General features: G+C 34.6%; 3 protein-coding genes across 4 annotated transcripts; 2 read left to right on the top strand and 1 right to left on the bottom strand.

Annotated features, from left to right (window-relative positions):
- The first annotated feature begins 6063 nt into the window (after positions 1-6063).
- LOC112505616 (autophagy-related protein 11-like) lies at positions 6064-12459 on the top strand. 2 transcript variants are annotated; one of them, XM_025109506.1, is made up of 6 exons: positions 6064-6102; positions 6665-7811; positions 8708-10241; positions 10324-10541; positions 11313-11526; positions 11942-12459. In XM_025109506.1, exons 2-6 carry the CDS (start codon positions 6853-6855, stop codon positions 12326-12328), a joined length of 3312 nt encoding a protein of 1103 aa, XP_024965274.1. In that variant the 5' UTR covers positions 6064-6102; positions 6665-6852; the 3' UTR covers positions 12329-12459. The 2 variants fall into 2 exon arrangements, with proteins under 2 accessions (XP_024965274.1, XP_024965266.1); XM_025109498.1 differs by lacking the exon at positions 6064-6102 and adding an exon at positions 6285-6554.
- A 654-nt stretch (positions 12460-13113) lies between these two features.
- On the top strand, positions 13114-17008 carry LOC112505707. Its single transcript, XM_025109649.1, has 4 exons — positions 13114-13243; positions 14714-14872; positions 15497-15976; positions 16546-17008. Exons 2-4 carry the CDS (start codon positions 14737-14739, stop codon positions 16827-16829), a joined length of 900 nt encoding a protein of 299 aa, XP_024965417.1. The 5' UTR covers positions 13114-13243; positions 14714-14736; the 3' UTR covers positions 16830-17008.
- A 1507-nt stretch (positions 17009-18515) lies between these two features.
- Positions 18516-20176, bottom strand: LOC112505894 (cytochrome P450 94A1-like). Its single transcript, XM_025109935.1, has one exon. The coding sequence runs from the start codon at positions 20174-20176 to the stop codon at positions 18614-18616; it is 1563 nt and encodes a 520-aa protein (XP_024965703.1). The 3' UTR covers positions 18516-18613.
- Positions 20177-21220: the final 1044 nt, after the last annotated feature.

Here is a 21220-nt window from a genome sequence, read left to right as displayed (position 1 = left end):
ATGAAATAATTTATTTTTGGTTTAATAATATAACATTTTATAAAGATAATAATTAAGTGTTATGTTATAACTTAATAATTATCTTAATTATATTTTAGATTTTTTTAATATTTAAAATTAGATGTTTATCTTGTATTTGATTATGTTTATCTGCAGTTAGTTACACGAATTCAGATATGAAACTTTAATAAGTTGTACTTATGCATAATGTACTTGTAATCTTGAGTTTTAAGTAATATGCATTATTAAACGGTACTTTACGCATAAAAAATGATTTTTAAGAGTTTTTGTCAAATGTTTTATAATATAGTATAGATAATAAATATTTTAATAAAACCCGTTCTAACGTGCCATATAGTAAGGCACGCCTTAGAGTCTGCGCCACGGGCTTTAGCATGTTGCGAAGCTACGTCTCGACGTTATGGTGTATCTTTACATGTTTTTAGGGGGTGTTTGAGATTGCTTATAAAAATAACTTACTAACTTATTCCGGTGTGGCACCGGTAATAAACATTTTTGAGTGTTTGGATAAACAACTTATACCGGTGACAAACCGGTAATAAGGAGTTTTTGAAGAAGTTAAACTCTCATGACTTATAGTAAGTTGATAAATATTTTTGTAGAAAAGCATAAATTGTTTCAAATAAGCAATGTCAAACACCCCCTTAGTACATTGAATGTAAATATAAAAGTGGTAAAGAAAATTTTAGAGTAAACTACAAATTTGGTCCATATGGTTTGTTAAAGATAACACTTTTCATTGTTATTGTTTTAAGTTACAAGATTGTCATCGTAGTTTGCAGAAACATTCGGATTTGGTCCCTTCGTCTATTGACCGTCAAAAAATTCGTTAAATGAGAAGTATTTTTCGTCTTTTTATCGATTTTTTGGTCTTTTATACAACCAAAAACCACATAGATCAAAATTATAAAATTGATTTTGATCGAGTAAAAGAAAAAATTAATCAATACAAGAACGAAAAAAATATCTCATTTAACAGAACTTTTTTAACGGCTTTTAGAGAAAATGATCAAAATTGAACGTTTTTACAAACCACGATGGTTATCTTGTATTTTCGAAACTGAAGGAATGAAAAATGTTATTTTCATAAACCACAAGGACAAAATTTGTAGTTTACTCAAAAATGTATCTAACAATAGAAAAGGGTTTGAATTAGAGTAAGCCTAAATTAAAGGTGGTTAATATAACACTCTAAAATTTATGATTTATAAAATAAAATAAATATTAAGTGATAAAATTTAAAGAGTAAACAGCTTATGAAATTAAAGTGTTGATATTAGAAAAATATGATTTTATTGCAATAAAAAAAGGAAATGAAACATTTTGTATTTAATTTATTTGAGACGAAAATGCAAGAAAAAAACTAGAAGGACTAGTTCTGCCAAATGAAGAAGATTGATTTGGAAATGGTTGAGATTTTTGAAAATCATTCCCAAATCACATTTTTGGGATTTAAGGATAGATTTGACGTCCTATAAGTTGGAATTTTTGGTTGAAACTTAGTGGAGTCGTTCCTAAGGGTGTAAGGAAGTAAACTTGTTTGAAATTTCGGGATTTCATCAAAAAAAAAAAGAGAGAGATGTCGAGTTTGGAGCGGTATAGGGTCATTCCACACAAAAACAACGATTAGAGGTAAAATACTCAACCAAAATTGATGTATAATATGTAGCTGGTTTCATTTTTCAATACCTTTCCATTGATAAAAGTTTCATGGGCTATGGTGGCATGTACGTCCAGTGGTTTGACCTAGAAGCTACTATGGCGACGACTCAACGAGATTCAGGTACAAAAACTCAAAATACGAGTTTAATAATGAACCATAGGGGCTGTAAAATTGGGTATGGGTTGGGACTGTTTATAAAGAAAATTAAATATTTTGGTGGAAAACGGTCGAGAAACGACCCCAAACTAGGCTCGTTCACGACAGTCGCACCAAGGGTGCGACCGGGTTGTGTCGGGCATCAAGTTGAGTCGGTCGGCGTCGGACCAGGTTTTGGGCCAAGCCCGACTTGTTTTGATCGAGTTGTGTTGGACTCGAGTCATTTTGATAAAATCGGTATTTATTAAAAAGAGATTCGAGACTCATTTATTTACTTGGATTAGTCGAAATAAATCGGTATGTTTCGATTAAGTTGGTCAAGATTTGGACATCAAATTATAAATGATATTAAGTAATTGAGTTCCCACATTTAAATTGTAAGAAATAATTCAATAACTTATTTTCGGGAGTTGTGATTAGATAATTGTGGGATCGCACGTTTTTAAAATGAGAATCGTATATAATTAAGGTTGGGGTTATTACGTTGTTATATATTTTGGACGTGAAATATTCTATCTGGGGGGTACATGGCGACGAGCTATCCTTGGGGTTGACCCGCTGACCATGCCAACCCCAGGGTTGACCTGTTTGACTTTTGGGATGACTTTTTGGGAAAAGTCAAAACACTCATTAATGAAATGTAATTATGTGTTATAGGGTATTATTCACGGACAAAGTTTAGATAAGTGGAGCTATTTAGGTAAGTTTTTTACAAGATTTCATTGGGATGTTTACATATGTACATATTATTTTTACATATGGTGTGTGAATTTTTATATATATATATATATATATATATATATATATATATATATATATACTTGATGAGGTTATTATTGCATGTTATTATTAATTTGTGATTTCATGAATATGATGTTGTAATTTATGGCGCAAGCATGTTAAATATTTTATGATTATTAATTATAAATCGCATGCATATGGTTTGGGGATGGGGTAACATGTGCCTATGGTACATTATCCAGGGTATGGGATATTGGCTCGATATGTCATCTTGGGGAGGCACAACACGAAATGGACGGTTAGTTCTTTGTGAACCTATACGTCCAGGGAAGCCTGTGACATGGCAGGTCTCTACCTAATGGAGTGGAGTTAAGAGATCTCATTGGGGTTGCATATATTTTGCATGACACTTTGTTATTGGTTTTTATATGGTCAATGTGTGTATGTATTATGGTTGCACATAAATCATGAACTCACTGAGCTACTTAGCTGACTATAGCATACATCTCAGGAGCAGAAAGTTTTGGAATCAACAAAGGCAAGGGGCTTGTTTAAGATTCCAAATTTCTTGTTTTAATTGGTGTAATCGTTTAAGTAAATCTGACTGTAGTTATATCATCGGACTATTCTTGTATTTTTTTTTTGTAGGGGCACAAAGAACACATCTCTTAATCCTTATTTATGCCTCTTTATATTCTGACCATCCTTTTGCCATTTTCCTTTATATTTTATAATTTCATATATAAACTATTACTTATCCCCTGGTAAAATGATCATTTATAGATAAATAAACTATTATTTACCCCCTGATAAAATGATCACTTAAGGTTATAGTGGAAGATGAGGTGGAGGTGGAGGCGGCTGTCGGTGACCGCCGATAATGCTGGCGGCGGCCGAAACTAGCGGTGATGACCATTAAAACAAATATTATATTAAAGTTATATATCAAACTAAGGTAGATTAGTAATATTTTAGTTTTTGTTCTATTCTAGTCCTATCTTGTTCCACCTATTTTGGTGGAACAAGAAAAAACCTCTTTTGTCCCATGTTGTCTCACTCTGACCCATTTCTTGTCTCTGTTCCATGTAGCCCCAAACGTGAGACAGTGAGTTCTTGTTCTGTTACATGCTGCGCCAAACATGGACAGTGGTTTTATCTCATCCTGTCCTGTCTCGTACCAAATGCATCCTTATAAATAAATTAGTTATTTTGACCTATAAAAACTCATTAAATAAAAGCAGTACAACCAAATTAGTCAAAATGTAACCAGGAGATAGACACTAATTTCATTAATTTGTATAAAACACCCTTAATTTTATGATTTTTAAACTGTTTTGTACACATATCTTTTTCATTATTGTAAGTCCATACATAACATAAACCAATAGAAATGATGCAAGAAATCGAAAGTACCACTTGTGCACTTGAAGATATTCCTTGACCGAAAAGATATCCCTTTCAATCCAATAATTCTATTTTTGATAAATTCATGACATGCTAACACACAACCATTTTGAAAGGGACAACATTACTCCTTCTTTCATATTCTTGTTATTTTTTTCCATCTTCTCCATCAATTCATGTTCATAAATCTAAGATTTTTATCTGAATTTCATATATGAAGCTGTTCATTTATAATTTAAGAAAAAAATCAGTAAGTATCAAATCAGCTTAAAAAAAGATTTTTTATTACTATATTTGTGATTTTCTTATAGCTTTGATATATATATATATATATATATATATATACACACACACACACATACGACAATGAATTTAACATAGGCCAAGCGATTTAATGAAAATTATATGGTCAAAATTGAAGATGAGGGAAGTATTGTCAATTCTGATTGTGACATTTTATAAGATCATAGTATTGTAAAAACAGGGATCTAATAATTACGATAAAAAACTACAATAAATGCTTTTCATCAACGAGAATAAAATCAAATACAAAAAAAGATACTAGAATATTTTTATATGTCAAACACTCAAACACGTCATGGACATATTTTAATAAGTCAACATGTAACATATTATATATATATATATATATATATACTATAAGGGTACTCGCATAATGCAGTGAGATAAATCTCGATTTTAATATTTAGTTTTTATTCTTTGTCTCTATCGATACAATACGATTTTATGTGATTTTGAGAAAACGATAATGTTTTTATTTTTGAATGAAATATAACTTTGAAAAAAATAAATCGATATTAGTATCAACTTAACTATTTAATAGTTCTCGCTTTTTGGTATAACTTCTTTTATTATAACTTAATTTACATTTAATAACAAAGTAATTTATTTTTGATTTAATATAATTTTTTTATAAAGATAATAATTAAATATTATATTAAAACTCAATGATTATCTTAATTATATTTTAAATTTTCTATATTTAAAATGAATGTTTATCCTGTATTTTATTATGCTTATTTTCAGTTAGTTACACAAATTTAAAAATGAATCTTTAATAAGTTGTACTTACGCAAACTTACTTTGAACTTTAAGTAATATAAACATACACAAAATAAAATACAGTTTATGTTTTTTTAGCAAAAGAAGAAGTCAACGAAACAAATCAATATATATCCTTAAAATGTAAATTTTTTACCATTTACCATAAAAATACAATCGCTCCGAAAAGAGGATCTTGAAAACTTTTGTGTAGTATTTCACGTATTATGTTCAAAAAGCACTTCGTTATTGTTACTGTGTGATGTAGATTTATGGAACTTTGGTGTGTTAAAAGGTCAACACTTTGACGATTTACCATTTTAAAGTTAATTCAGTCAAGTTTTTCACTAACGAAGATGATTTTGACCCATAAAATGAAGGTGTCGTAACATGCAAATCGAAAACACAACTTGGAGGTATTCTAACGAGATTACATGATGCAAATATAAAGATCATCTAAGTTTGCATGTTGGGTTGGACTTCTTGTCACGTTATCATTCGATGCAAATAAATTTTCTATCTTCTAGAAGTAGAGAACAAGTGTGTATAAATTCCATCTTTCAACTTTACATCTGAACGATACATATTTTGTTCGTTTGAACTATTTTAACATCTGACTGGTATATATTTTGTTCGTTTGAACTATTTTAACTTCTTTTCATATGATTTATTTATTTTCTTCGAGTAGAAACCAAAAATATTACCAAATGAAACATAACTACAACATCTTTATAGAAACACGACATTAATTTTCAAGTCCAAAGAAAACTTTAACGATCTTGATTGAAAAAGGGTGATCATCAACCAAACCCCACAAGATTACGCAACTTGATTCAATTCCCTTCCATACAAGAATTGAAGTTACTAGTTAGGGTGGTTGAATTTGCACATACATACATACAGATTACGCATAAGTATATAAAGTATCAAGTATCGAGGCTGGTGGAGTGAAATTCTGTTCTTCCAAAACTTGATTGTGGGGGTGTAGGGAAGAACAGAACAGATAAAAAAGGATCGAACTTTTTCTGTGTGTGGGTTACTACTCTTCTCAGAAGGTTCTTATCTGTCTGACTATCTGCCACCCATCTAAATTTAATAATAATTTCTTCCGAATAAGAAGAATGATCACACAATTTCGTTATTTTATTCATACAATCTATAAGATATTATTAAAGAACGTGTTTCGTGATGAACATATGTTTTCTTGGCCAAATTCCAAGCAATTCCTTTTCTTCTGTTTTCTCCTTTTCTTCCACGTTATCGATTTTGGCTGTTCTTTCATTCACTCTCTATTGTAGTGTTATTTCATTGAATCCATCGTCGGAATCTAGTGTATATAATATACGCCATTTACTTACTTCTTGTTTTTTTTTTTGTGGGTATTTGTTCATTTCACTAAAATCAGTGTGGTTCTTCACAATTTGGAGGATTTCAGTTTAATTTCGACGAAGTAATTAGGGTTCTGTCGACCGAATCTTGGTGGGTTTTTCTTGTTTAAGATCAATTGGTGAGTGTTAGGGTTTTATTGGAATATATGTTCTTTCTTTTTTGGAGATTTTGTTGATGGGTGTTGATTTCTTTAGGGCTTTATTAAGGTTTCAACTAATTTCTTTGCAGATTTCATGATGCGCATAAGATAGCTGGATGTTACCCGATTGGACGAAGGCATATTGGTCTTCTTTCCCCACGCTCTATTCCTATAATCTTGAGAATGATTTCAGATTATTTGTGGGATTGAATTTGGAAATCATCCTGAATCTATATTGGGTTTGATTGGACTTTGAATAGAGTGAGAGGTGAAGAAGATGAGTTTAAAATCAAGTGGTGTTTCAGAAGGTGTTATACAAAGGGGAAAGCTTTTAGTTCATATTGCCGAAAATGGGCATTCGATTGAGCTCAATTGCGATGAATACACACTTGTTGAAGCAGTTCAAAGGTATCTTGATTCGCTTTCCGGGATTCATTCAAATGATCAGCTTCTTTTGTATTTGGACATGAAATTAGAACCACAACAGCCACTTTCTGCATACAAACTGCCGTCGGATGATAAGGAGGTGTTCTTGTACAATAAAGCAAAAATGCGAACTAATTCAACCCCACCCCAACCGGAGGAAGTTGAAGTAGCGGAAAGTATCCATCCTGACCCCACACGGCCATCTTCATCAACTGATCCTCATCCGCTGGATGAAGCTTTAGACCCTGCTCTTAAGGCATTGCCATCATACGAAAGGCAATTTAGGTACCATTACCAGCTTGGAGATGCCATTTACAGGCGTACCCTTTTGAAATACGAAACCTGTGAGAGGCTTTCAAGAGAGCAAAGAGTTCAAGAGAAGGCATTGGAGATTGCCAGGGGTAATTTGGACCATATCTTTAAAATGATCCTCCATAATTACACAGATTTTGTTAAGCGTTACTCACATCAGCAAAGGGCACATTCGAATCTTTTAGTGAATTTTTGGAGGGATTTGGAGAGATTAAGGTCTATCAAACTTATGCCTATGTTACAGACTGCTAATCGTAAGTGCTTATCGGATTTTGTGAAGGAGGAAAACTTGAGGAAAATGGTGGAGGATTGCAGCAGTTCCCACAGGCAGTTTGAAAGTAAAGTTGGAGAATTTAAGCAAGAATTTCAAGAGCTAAAGGGAAGTACTGAAGATTTGTTTTCTAGCGAAGCTTCGATCATTAGTAGAGATTTAGGGAGAACCATCAAGGAGCACCGACAATATATAAATGAGCAGAAAAGTATGATGCAAGCATTGAGGTTGGTAATCTTTATCTCCCTTGTTCTACTTTCTGAACTCCGCTGCCTGCTACTTTGCTACCCCGGGTGGTTTCAAATGAGAACCTTAGATATTGAGAACTTGAGAACCTACTATTCATGTTTTATTCATTATGAATGTCATGATGAAAATTATTCGTAATGGAAATACATGATATCCATGATAAAAATACATGATATCATGAATAATGATAAATAATGTTTTCCATATAAGCAAAATAAGAATAAGTTGGGTTAGACACATCTTAAAGAATTTCTCAATAAAAAGGGATAATGTGTGGTTTTATGTATCATTTTGTTTTTCTAAATGCATAACTAAGGTCTAAGTAGGGGAAGTCAAAATGAAAACCATAAATATTTTGAGAATCTGGAACCTAAATTCAATTGTTAAATTCGAATGAGACTATTAATAAATCTGTTAAAGGATACGTGGTTAACCAACTTGATGATTCATGATGAATAACCCTGAATAATCATGATTATCATGTATTTACATTATGAATATTTTTTCAGTAATATCTATAACGACATTCATCATGAATAAAACATGAACAGTTGATTTTCATGTTTTCAAAATATTTATGGTTCTCATTTGAACCTGCCCCGGTCTAAGTATTATTCATGTTGGTCCCATGGCAGAAAAGCAAGTTGTTTGAAGTAAAAGTATACTTGTTTGGAATGTGCAGAGTATTATTTCGTGTTTTTGCTCCATTTTCATTGATGTATTTAGAAACTTAGGTTAGATGGGCTGTTTGCATATTTATGGAATTAGCTAAATGCTATAATGGAGCGTAATCTTCTCAAAAGTCGTAACCTTCTGTTATAAAGATTCTTGTATCAGTCTTCTTGTTTTTGACTTCGGATGTATATTAATACAGCAAAGATGTCGGTTTGGTAAAGAAACTCGTGGACGATTGTTTGACCAGTCAACTATCCAATTCCCTTCGTCCTCATGATGCTGTTTCAGCATTAGGTCCCATGTATGAGGGTCACGACAAAAATTATCTTCCTAAAATGCAGGCATGTGAGCACGCTATTTCAAACCTCTTTATGTTCTGCAAGGACAAGAAGTCTGAAATGAACATTTTCGTTCATGGATACATGCAAAAGATTGCATATATTCAGTACACCATCAGAGACGTTAGGTACAAGTTTTCGCTTTTCAATGAGGCAATAAATCGCCAAAATGATCAATTCGAGCATTTGAAGGTGGTTCGTGGGATTGGTCCGGCCTATAGAGCATGTCTTGCCGAGATAGTGAGAAGAAAGGCGTCAATGAAACTTTATATGGGAATGGCTGGACAATTGGCCGAAAGACTTGCATCCAAACGGGGATCTGAAGTTAGGCGAAGAGAGGAGTTTCTTAGAGTACACAGTTCATATATACCTAGAGACATTTTAGCATTAATGGGCTTGTATGATTCTCCGAGCACCTGTGATGTGAATGTAGCTCCGTTTGATGGTGATTTACTCGATCTTGATATATCAGATTTGGACCATTATGCCCCTGAGCAGTTAGCCGGACTTTCTTTCAGAAAAGGGTTGTCTTCAATGTCCGAGAGTTCTGTAGATTCTGACGATTTCGTTGAGGCTTCTGATTTGGCAGAGATTGCAGGCACAAACAAGCTGGAAGTCGAGAATGCAAAGTTGAAAGCGGAACTTGCTTCTGCTATAGCTCTGCTTTGTTCTTTTTCTCTGGAAATGGAGTTTGAATCGTTAGATGAGGGTAAAGTGGACAATTTGCTGAAAGGTGCTGAAAAGACGACCGAGGCCTTACGTTTGAAAGATGAATACGGGAAACGATTGGAATCTATTCTAAAATCCAAACAAATGCAGTGCGAGTCGTATGAGAAACGGATAAAGGAGCTCGAACTAAGGTCATCTGATAAAGATGGCTCTTTTTCAACTGGGAAAATTGGGGATAGCAAATCGGAGATTTCGGGTGATGGAGAAGCCCATATGCGTTCGGCTTCTTCTGAGCCTATGGATGAGGCTTCATATGGTTACAGTTCATTACTTGCCAAAATGGGTGGTGATAAAAATGGCAAATCTTTTGATGATAACATGACTGATTCATCTGGAATGGTGAACCCTCATCTGGATTCATCAATGCAGGAACCAAACCGGGATGAATCACATGTGAATGAAAAAGATGACAGAGAGGAAATAGCGCCAGATGTAGGGATGCGATTGGCTAATAGTTCGACAGCTGATAACATGTTACAACTTCCGAAAACTTGTGATGGAGTTGGGCAGAGTAATGACGATCTTGTGGTGGAGTTGCAGAACATACTTAAAGAAAAGTCGAACCAGCTTAATGAAGCAGACGATAAACTTGAAGCTGCCATGGAGGAGGTAGCAAAGATTTCTCGGGAGTTGGAAATTAGTCGGAATCTGGTAGACGAGTGTCAGGTAATGTTGGTTTTATCTGAATGTAGTTCCGATTTCGGTTTGCTTTTTAAGCTAAACTTCGTAACCCATCAATCATGTACAGATGAATTGTGCTCATTTGGAGAATTGTCTTCATGAAGCACGGGAAGAGGCTCAAACCCATCTTTGTGCGGCTGATCGAAGAGCATCCGAGTACAACGTATTGCGTGGCTCCACGTTAAGAGTACGCAGCCTTTTTGAACGGCTTAAAGCCTGTGTTTCCTCAGGTGGCATAGCTGGTTTTGCTGACTCATTGCATTCTTTAGCTCAATCTCTTGCAAAGTAAGTCATCAATTTTTTACATTTAATTTTCAACTAAAACAAACCAAACCAAATGAATCCAGTATATAAAACCACCTCTTGTTGGTGATTTTTGTGTCATCAATCATTTTTGGTGTATTTGTGATCTACACGAGATCGATGTGGTTTTAGTTAAGTTATAATAGAGTTAGGAGGTGCAGATTGTACGCTCATATAAACTAACTTAATCTGGAGATCGCCATAAAGCGCTACAAGGGGGCTACGTCCCCTTGCTTAATATGAGACGGAGAAAAATTCTCTCTTTATTAGAGTAAAATTGTCCTTTAGTTAATTAAGAAGTGTAATAATTACATATTCCTAAGACTGCGTTTTTCGTTGTGGACATTTATTTTGGAACGGAGGGAGTATATGATAACTGGTTCGTGAAGATCCCGGCTCGTAAAATTAAGAGGGAACTACTAAAAAGATGTTATGGGACACTCACTGATTCAACACTTTCTTGTAAATTTTAGTCAAGTGGTAATATAGGCATAAAGTTGATTTCTTTTGTATATGAAACCGCTCTTTGCGATCACTGTTGTTCATGGTAATATAGATTATCAGCATGAGACTGAAGGGCCATTGACCAAGTGGTACCCGGTAACCCAACCTTCCTGGAGGTCATGGGTTCAACCGTTCAAGTCTCATCAAGATTGAGGAGTACGTGTGAGTATTTTCCATATATAAATATTATATACTTTAAGAAAAATATAGATGATGAGTTAAAAGATCATGTGATGTTCTAATTCTCAGTTCTGCTAACGATAATGGTGATGATGGTACCGCTGAGTTTCGTGAATGTGTTCGGGTGCTCGCTAAGAAAGTCGGCATTTTGGCAAGGCATCGTGCTGAGCTGATTGACCAGTACTCAAAGGCCGAGGCTTCCTATGAACAGCTTACCAAGGAGTTGGATGACAAGAAAGAGTTGATCAACACTTTGTACATGAAGCATCAATCTGAAAAACAGGTTAGCTTTTGAAGCAATAATAATTGTATTTGTAGATAAAAGGCCCAACAACCAAGGACCGGCTCGGAATAGGGCCTAGAAAGAGCCAGATTGGTTGGGCCCTGTCAGATTTGTGAAGACTCGGTCACAACCAAGGGTGGGAGGCAGGGTTAGTAAGTTAGACTACGGCCTACAGGTGTGTAGTTTCCATGATTTGTTGTACTTCCCATAAGCTGGAAACAACCACTCTACACTTCGTTGTAGACGTTAGATCTGTGTACATCTTACCCTCCCTGGACTCTGCCTTTTAGTGGGATGTATCGGGTTTGTTTGGTTTGGTAATCAGTCACGACCACAGTGCAGTATTACAGATAAAACCACCTCTAACTTAGAAATTTGACTGATAAAAAATACAAATTTGATGATCCACAAACAGGCAAACAAGGAGAAGATATCTTTTGGCCGTATAGAACTTCACGAGATTGCTGCATTCGTGCCCAACACAGCTGGACATTATGCGGCAATCAACCGAAACTGCGGTCATTACTACCTGTCTCCAGAGTCAGCTGCATTGTATACCGACAATCTGCCGCACCATCCCACCTACATTGTGGGCCAGATTGTGCATATTGAGCGACAAACCGTGAAACCATCACCGGTTGAAGCCGAGCATAACAGTGACTCGACCCAATCAGCCTTGAGCTCAGGTTCAAGTGATGCAAACCCATATGGTTTAGTGGTTGGGTGCGAATTTTTTGTGGTTACTATAGCTATGTTGCCGGATACCGCCATTCACCGGCCACCTGCTGCCGCTGCTTCCTGATCTAAAACATTCGGTAAGATATGATGGAAGAAACGAAAAAGCCGCTGGAGTCAAGTGTACATGCATACTTGACAGTTAATTGAAAATGTTCTTCCTTCCTCTGATTTGTATATAAATTCTCTCTTTATATAAAGAACTCTGTATATATATTTATCCCTTGATATCTGTATATATCTGTGTATATATATATATATATATGTATTCATGCGCAAATGAGTTGGGAACAACGAATCTGTAGTTTTTGCTGAATAAAGGGTATGATTTCCACAAGGTCTCGATTTAAATCTGCTCCTACTCAACCTATCCTAGATGACCGTCGGACGGATCTCGAGGATGGCGTATACGTTGTGGGACCGATCTCGAGGATACCATCATATGCCTTCTCTAGATGACCATGGGACCGATCTCGAGGATGGCGTAAACCTTGTGAGACCGATCTCGAGGATGGCGTAAACCCTTTTCATGTGTTGTGATTTTAAGTGCATTTACAAATGCTGTTAGAAGAAAATTTTGTCTAATTACTTGCAAAATCATTAAAATAACGCTCGTTTTTATGATACAATATAATTTGTTATTTATATATATATTATTTGATAAAATATTTAGAATGAAAATACTAAAAAAGTTTGTAAAATGATTACGAAGAAGAAAATAAATAAATAAATTTGTATTTGTTGTTGGGCCTAAATGATTGTTGTTTGAAAATTGAATGGATTATATCGGGCCGGGCCGGGCCTACAGAAGCGAAACCTATAAATACCATCAAAGCCCTAAAAACCTCTCTCCTTCTCGCTCAGTCTTGAACTCTCCCGACCAATTTCTTTCGCGAAACTAGTTACGAATATCCCTCCGTCGATCCGCTGATGTTTTCCTTATGAACCCTTCTTCATCGATATTCAATTTTGATTCTCTCCGGTGAGTGGTTTCACATTGATCGTTATAAATTGATGTACGGATTTCATATTTATCTGGGATTGAAAAATTAGGTTTTGTTTTTTAAATTTGTCGATAGTTCTCTTCGTGTCTAGGGTTTTTGAGGATTTTGTTTGATAAACAGTCATTTGAAACTTAATCTAGAGAGAATGGCGTATATGATTCAATAATTTGTCTGTATCACGCAAGAGGAGAATACCAGCTAGGGTTTGCAAGAATTTTCAGCATCGCTTAATGAACATCTTTTATTTTATTTTATAGAAGTACAAAATATGACGATTTTCTTTGAAGATGATTTGTATCAAGCACCAAATGAAATCCCAATTGCAAACTTAGATCACAAGTTCTCCTAATAATTCAAATCAATAATAAACCCTATACAAGGTCAAGTTGGGCTGAGTGCATGAGAGTCTGAATGAGCTTAAGATTGAGGTTTGCTATATAATTGTTAAGCTTACCAGATAACACTGCTGATTGGTAAGGGTATTGTTCTGATAGATATCTCTTTGATAGAGTTCATGAATATCCAAGCTCATTAGTTTACTCTCATCTATCTGGATGTAAGGACAATAAAGATGGGGAACGTGAAAATGGAGGATGGAGAATTGTGGAAAATAACCTAAACAAACAGTACCTAGATAGCAGCAATATCTCATCATATTTCTAGTTTGTTGAATTCAGTGAGTGGCTATGAGGATATCATATGTACCTAGTGAAAATGTAAAATAAATTTGTAAACATCAGACAGCTCTATTTGTGTTGGGTATCTCTTTGTATAAGTCTAAACATCTTCATTTGTAGCATCGAGTAGCAGTTATGTTGGAATTTTATTCGTTTTATATACCCTAGGGATTCTAGCCATGTCAAACCACATTTGGGCATTAAAACAGAGAACTGCAACATCAATTTAAAAACATAAAAATCTAAAAGAGACTTCTAAAGAAGGATCTAGTACTGCAAATGAAGATTTTATTTAGCTTCATCTAAAGCCTCTAGGTTGAGGCAGGCTGATTTGTGTACCAAGAATGAGCTCAAAACATCTTTAGCGTTATATAACACCATTAGAATGATTTCTGATGAAAGCACTACATTGTAATCCTTTTGTCTTATAAGCATGTTTTATGTTCCTATCAGACGCCCTAGCTAGAGTTAGGCTAGTTTGTCTAAAACCAACAAGGTCAAATGATTTATCACAAGAACATGCAATGTGACCAAAGGGTCTTTTGATCCAGCAGTATCCGGGTTAGAGGTAAGATCCCAACCTCCATGAAGGTCAAGGGTTCAAACCTCATATACTCGCAGTATATTATATACACTTCAAACAAAAGAACATGCAATTTGTCTTGTAGATGACCTCTATCTTGCATTGGTGGTTCGATTTCAAAACCTTCTTGTACAACAGTACAAGCCAGGATAGCACATCTAAGAATAATAACGTCACTATCCCTGCAGTGTGTTCTTCACGTACTGCTACCATGAAGAAATCTGCAGAAGGGTTTTGTCAAGATCAGCATGATTGCAAGGATGACTCAAGGACAAGTAAGAAGAGATCTGCGGCGGCTTCTCTTAAACTTGGAGCTGCAAGAGGCACTAACAGCGAAAAACAAGTAGGTAAGGAACATCAATTTTCAAACACCCCCCCCCCCCCCTTTTCCCATTGCAGATATTTGTACGTATGCATTATCTAAGATAACTCTTATCTTGGAAGTTGAACATGTTCAATTATGACGTCTTGTCAACATAAGACAAATAATCACAATGATTACTCTATCAGTATGAACTTATTGCGTCAAATAATGTCTGAAAAGTTGGGAAAAAGGACTTCACTATATGAAGTTGCTTGTCAGTTACTGCTTTCTCAGGCCTTCCATGGGTGCCAACATACTGTTCCTTAGGGCCTATATAAATTTCATATCCAAGTTGTCAGGCATTGAGAAAATGTTATCATCAAAATCACTTAGTTGTCGTTGTAATTCCATAGGATTTGGCTGTTATATGCAGTTAATGTTGATGAAGTCTGAAGAAAGGCCTGGTTTTATTCTTTCTTGGTTAGTTTCTTCATGATTTATTGCACTGATTTTTTTGGCAATGGTTGCTATATTGGGTTGCAAGGGTCAGGAGAAGTTTAAAAATTGCAAAATTACCCATTGATTGGAGTTGAATTATAGAAAAATTTGAATCTCCAGCTTACTATTTTCCTACTTTTTGCTAAGTGCTAGTAGATAACTTTTGCAGGCCTGGGAGAGCAATCGGATAAATCTCATCAGAGTAATCCAACACAAGTGAGCAAACTTCAGCCAGTACCTGTCATGAAAAGAAAAATCCAGAAAACTGCAGGTGCAGCCCCGAAGGTCGCTTCGGCTTATAATTTGAGAAGTAGAGATCAGAAATCAGAAGGTGCTAAGGATCCTCCAGCTTATAATCTGAGGAGTAAAGTTCGGAAAACTGAAGGCGAAAATGCTTCTACAATCCAAAAGAGGAAAACCCCAAAAAGGGATAGTTCTAAAGATTCTTCAGTTGCTCTACAAAAGAAGGGAATTCTGAAAACAGAACTCCAGAAAACTAGCTCTCCAAAAAGTTCTGCACCTCCCATTAAAAAGATTGGAACTACAAAACCTTTAACTACATCCCTGGCTGGCCATGACAAGAACCAACCTTCCTCTAGTCAATACGAACCATACTTCCGTGAGCCAATTTTTCATATCAGATGGGAAGGTATGTCCAAAATATCTCTATGATCTTTTCTTGCCATGCTTTTTGCTTGAAACTTCAGCTGTATTTGGATTTAAATATCAGGGTATATGGTGGCCTGCAAGATTACCATAGAAGTACTAGAAGAACTTTTTTTGTTATATGAATGAGTAGTAATAAGCTGACAGATTAAAACCATGAATTATAGCCATTGTTCGATAGTTGCACATATGGTGCAAATTTGAAATATTTGTTGTTAATCACATATGAATAACCAGGGGCAGGTTCAAATGAGAACCATAAATATTTTAAGAACATGGGAAGCAACTATTCATATGATTATTTATAATGAAAATACATGATATTGTTGTTATTTAGAGTTATTCATCATGAATAATATATGAAATAGTTGGTTCACAGCTTCTCAAAATATATTTGGTTCTCATTTGAACTTTCCTTGAATCACTAATGGTCAGAGAGTAGCATTAAGCGTTGACTAGAATTTCTAGAAGCATCTCCCATAAGCATAAAGGTTTCTAGACCTTTGTTTTATGTAGGTTCTTGTGACCGTAACCATGTCTTTAAAATTGTAGGTGATATGGAAAATGGGCCGTTTGGGCAAAACTGTATATTATGCAATAAGGATCTTTCCGGTGCAACAGAAGATGACGACTCTGAACTTAATGATGATTTCGAATATGAGGATGATGATGATGATGGTGAGTACGAATATTATGATGACCTCACGCCTCCTCTTCTTCCCGCTGTTGATATTCTGCCGTGTGGCCATGCATACCATACTGAATGCTTGCAGCATGGCACACATGAAAAACAGTCGAGCGATCCCCAATGCATTTTGTGTTCAAGAATGGCATGAAGAACACAATCTAGTGATACCCTTTTGGTGAAGGAGAAATTAATCGACCATTTTTAGTATATGATCAAAATTCCTTATAGAAGATAGAGAGAGAGTACAGAAACTAAAACTGGAGGTTCTTGTTCAAATGATTGAATTTATGTGCCATTTCTCCATGAAGATGTTCATTTTCTTTATTGTTAATAACGGGTGTCTTGATCAGCTTATATGCACCTGGATTAATTTTAGGGCCCTTGAGAATGTTTTTTTAGATTATAGTTAAATTACTTTAAATGAGATTTTTTATTTATTTTTTTACTCAATAACCTTTAAATGACCATGACACTGCCTTGTGAACTTTTAAAATAACACTAGATGATTAATTTGTAAAGGTGACTTTCATATGAGCTCATTCTGGTTTCATATAAATGTGTTTTTTTTTCATATAAATACTTAATTTGATATAAATATCGATATATTTTTTTTCCAGATATTTATGAATAAAAATATTATTGCTTTTTCAAAATCACATAAAACCGTATTATATCAACATAAACAAAAAATAAAACGAAACATTATCTTGATGAATCACGCTGTACAATGCAGCGAGATAAATCTCGATTTTATTGTTTCATTTTATTCTTTATCTATTGATATAATATAAATTTAAATATATTGTAATTAAAATTTTGAAAAAATATATCGATATTAATATCAAATTAACTATTTAAAAACGCTCTTTTTTGTGTAATTTCTTTGATTTAGTTTTTCATTATAATTTAATTTAGGTCTAATAGTGAATCAATTTATTTTTGGTTTAATAAATTATACTTATACACAATATATTTGTAATCTTGAATTTTAAGTAATATGCATTAATAAACAGTACTTTATGTATAAAAATGGTTTTTAAGAATTTTTGTTAGATGTTTTATAATATAGTATAGATAAGGACAATTGTCATTGAGAGTTGTTTTCGGTAGAGATGAATTTTGAAAGTACACATAGGTTACACTAGAATTATCAGATTCATAGGAAATTAGATGTGAAATACAATTTTCAGATAAATTGCAATCTCTACATATTTCAAACCACTTACCTATACTATATTATAATATATTCGATAAAAGATTTTAAAAATCATTTTTTATGCATAAAATATTATTTATTAATGTATGTTACTTAAAACTTAAGAATACAAGTAGATTGTGCGTAAATACAAATTATTAAAGATTCATATATGAATTCGTGTAACTAMCTGCAGATAAWCATAATMAAATACATGATAAACATCTCATTTTARATRTAAAAAATCTMAAATATAATTAGGATAATCATTAAGTTATAACAGAATACTTAATTATTATTTTTATAAAATATTATATTATTAAACCAAAAATAAATTATTTCATCATTAAACTTAAATTAAATTATAATAAAAACAAATAAATTACATAAAAATTAAAAACTTTTAAATAGTTGATTTTATATTAACATTAATATTATATTTTTCTAAATTTGTATGATATCTTTAAATTTATATTTTATTTAAAAATAAAATCATTATTGTTTTCTTAAAAACACATAAAATCGTATTATTAACATTGACAAAAATAGTTTAATAAAATAAAATATTAAAATCGAAATGTATCTCACTGCATTGCACAAGTACTCTTTTTAGTACCATTAATTTATTTGAATTTAGATTAAATCAAAACTCTAAAAATATATACATACATATTTGATATTATTGGTTGTGGGATTAGATTCATTTGGAATCCAATAAAGAGTATATGGCCCCCACTTCATCTTTTCCTCACCCTCACCCTCAAACCATCTTTCATCCTCATCGTCAACGACAATACGTGCTCCGGCGGATTCTTCTCCTCCGCCGTTACCACCACCTCCACCTTAAATTTCTCAATAATTGCCGCTGCCACCAGCTTCATTTGAGTATACGCCATTTCTTTCCCTAAGCAAATTCTCGGTCCACCATGAAACACTGGGAATTTAAATGGGTTTTCCGGTCTATACACCACCTTTCCTCCGCCGCTCTCCTCTTCCTCCAACCACCTCTCCGGCCTAAACTCACGGCAATCAGCCCCCCAAACGCTCTCCATTCTCCCCATTGCGTATGTGTGATAAGTCACGAACCAACCTTCCCCGACAAACGTCCCGTCTGGCATCACGTCGTTTTTCAGGCAGGCCTTTGTGTCCACCGGCACCGGCGGGTATAACCTTAATCCCTCCGAGATTGCGGCATGAAGGTAATGCATCTGTCGGAGCTCGTCGAAAGAGTAAAATTCTCGGCGATCCTTGCCGGAGCTAAGCCGGATTGTTTTCAATTCGTCGAGTATTTTTTGCTCCACTTTGGGATGTGAAGATAAAATCCAGAAGAACCATGCAAGAGCTGAAGATGTCGTATCACGACCTGCTAATATAAAACTTATGACAACGTCCCGTAGAAACTCCGGTGAATATTCCGATATGCCCATGAATCGGGATAACAAATCCTCGTCGGGGTTTTTGGCCCTTCCCTCCATTCTGGAAGCTATGATGTGGCCGGCGAACTTATGAACGGTGGAAATCGATTTTTGCAACTTGGATTCTGAACCAAAATTGAACAGTTTCTTGATTTTGTAAAGGCCTGGAAAAGCATACATAAATCTCCCGGAACTTAGCGTCGCTGCATCCTCAAAAGCTGCCATGAATTCACTACCGGAATTTCCGTCACCGGCTAGACAACCGGGGTCGACGTTGAATGCCACCTTACATATATTATCAAAAGAGTATCTCTCGAGAAGCTCCTGAAAATCAATAACCTGGTCCAAATCCGCAGCAGTTTCAAGAATCGGTATGAATCGGGTGTGTAATTCGACGGTGGCGGTTTCCATGACGAAGTTCCGGAGTGATCTGGTATTGAACTCGTAACTAGCGGTTTTACGCTGTGCCCTCCAGGCTTCGCCGTCGGAGTTGAAGATGCCACGGCCGAGGAAGTCTTGAAGGAGAGAAATGAAGCGGGTTCCCTTTGGGTAGTTATCAAAGTTGGTCTTGAGCATATATTCGACATTTGCAGGGTTTGCAGTGATGATGCCGTGGATATTTCCAGGACGGCGGAAGACGGCGGTGTTGGTTGGACAGTGAGAGAGGACTTGTGTGCTCCATTCAAGAAAACGGTGGCGATTTAGGAGAAATTCCGGTAGGGTTCCTAGTATTGGGTAATTTTTGAACCCGATTTGAGTGGTAGATTTGGATTTTGGGAAGAAGAAACAGTAGATGAAGATGAAGATAAAGATGGGGAATAACAAAATGAGAGAAATAACATCCAGTTTCATGTTTAAGATGAGGGGTGGAGGAGATCCATTCATTGGTTATATAGATAACTCACAAACAAGTTTATTTGTATTTCAACAAGATTTACCTTTTTTAAAACTAATCTCCATAAATTTCTGTATCTTATAGTTCATAACTATAAGTTAATTTATTTAGAAAGTTTGCTTGGATATATCTATAATACTACCTTATTAATGAGATTTAATAAAAGTCTTAAAAACAATATCTAATGCATTTGGTACTATCTTTTAATACATAAAGTCTAAAAAACAAATATTAATGCATAGGATACTACAATATTATGCATAAAGTCTTAAAATTGTTGAATCTATACTCCCGGCTCCCAAAGACATTGATTCTTTCTCCCAAGGCAAGGCAACGACGCACGTTCTTGATCACTTCATCAAGGTTAGTTCTCTATTCTTCTATCAATCTCTACTTTCAATCAACCTCCCACTTACTTGAATCTCTCCTCTTCTGAAATCGCTCCATTTTAGGTAGCGATTCATTGCTTATCATGGTTAGTTCTCCATTCGTTCTATCGATCACTACTTCTCTACTCTTAATCAATCGTCCATTTACTTGAATCGCTCCTCTTTTGGAATTGAGCTAATTGACCCCTCTACTGGAATCACTCCATTTTTATCCATGTTGTGTACTTTATCCATTGTCCCTTGTAATTTGGGTTAGGGTTCTTTATAACCACCATCTTTGGTTTTATAATTGTTCCTGCATAAAACCAAACTAATATGTTTTTGGTGCAATTTGTCATCCGCAATTTATCAAAGGGATTGATTCATATTAAATTTGTATGTTATCTTCAAATTTATATTTCATTCAAAATAAAAACATTATCGTTTTCTCAAAATCACATAAATTCGTCTTATATCGATAGAGACAAATAATAAAAATCAAACATTAAGATGAAAATATATCTCGCTGCATTGCGCGAGTACTCTTCTAGTATTATAAAATATTTTACAAAAACTCTTAAAAATCACTTTTTATGCATAAAATACTGTTTATTAATGCATGTTACTTAAAATTCAAGATTACAAGTAGATTGTGCGTAAGTACAA

This window comes from Cynara cardunculus, assembly GCF_001531365.2.
Source record: "Cynara cardunculus var. scolymus isolate 2C chromosome LG 2, CcrdV1, whole genome shotgun sequence".
Classification (NCBI taxonomy): Eukaryota; Viridiplantae; Streptophyta; class Magnoliopsida; order Asterales; family Asteraceae; genus Cynara; species Cynara cardunculus.
The sequence above is the reverse complement of the archived record's forward strand: the minus strand, read 5'-3'. Positions and strand labels throughout refer to the sequence as shown.

Coding starts and splice junctions, on each gene's coding strand:
- LOC112505616 (XM_025109506.1), top strand. CDS start 6,853: ATGAGTTTAAAATCAAGTGGTGTTTCAGAAGGTGTTATACAAAGGGGA. Junction 10,242..10,323: donor ATCTGGTAGACGAGTGTCAG/GTAATGTTGGTT, acceptor AATCATGTACAG/ATGAATTGTGCTCATTTGGA. Junction 11,527..11,941: donor AGCATCAATCTGAAAAACAG/GTTAGCTTTTGA, acceptor ATCCACAAACAG/GCAAACAAGGAGAAGATATC.
- LOC112505894 (XM_025109935.1), bottom strand. CDS start 20,176: ATGAATGGATCTCCTCCACCCCTCATCTTAAACATGAAACTGGATGTT.
- LOC112505707 (XM_025109649.1), top strand. CDS start 14,737: ATGAAGAAATCTGCAGAAGGGTTTTGTCAAGATCAGCATGATTGCAAG. Junction 14,873..15,496: donor TAACAGCGAAAAACAAGTAG/GTAAGGAACATC, acceptor TAACTTTTGCAG/GCCTGGGAGAGCAATCGGAT. Junction 15,977..16,545: donor TTTTCATATCAGATGGGAAG/GTATGTCCAAAA, acceptor TTAAAATTGTAG/GTGATATGGAAAATGGGCCG.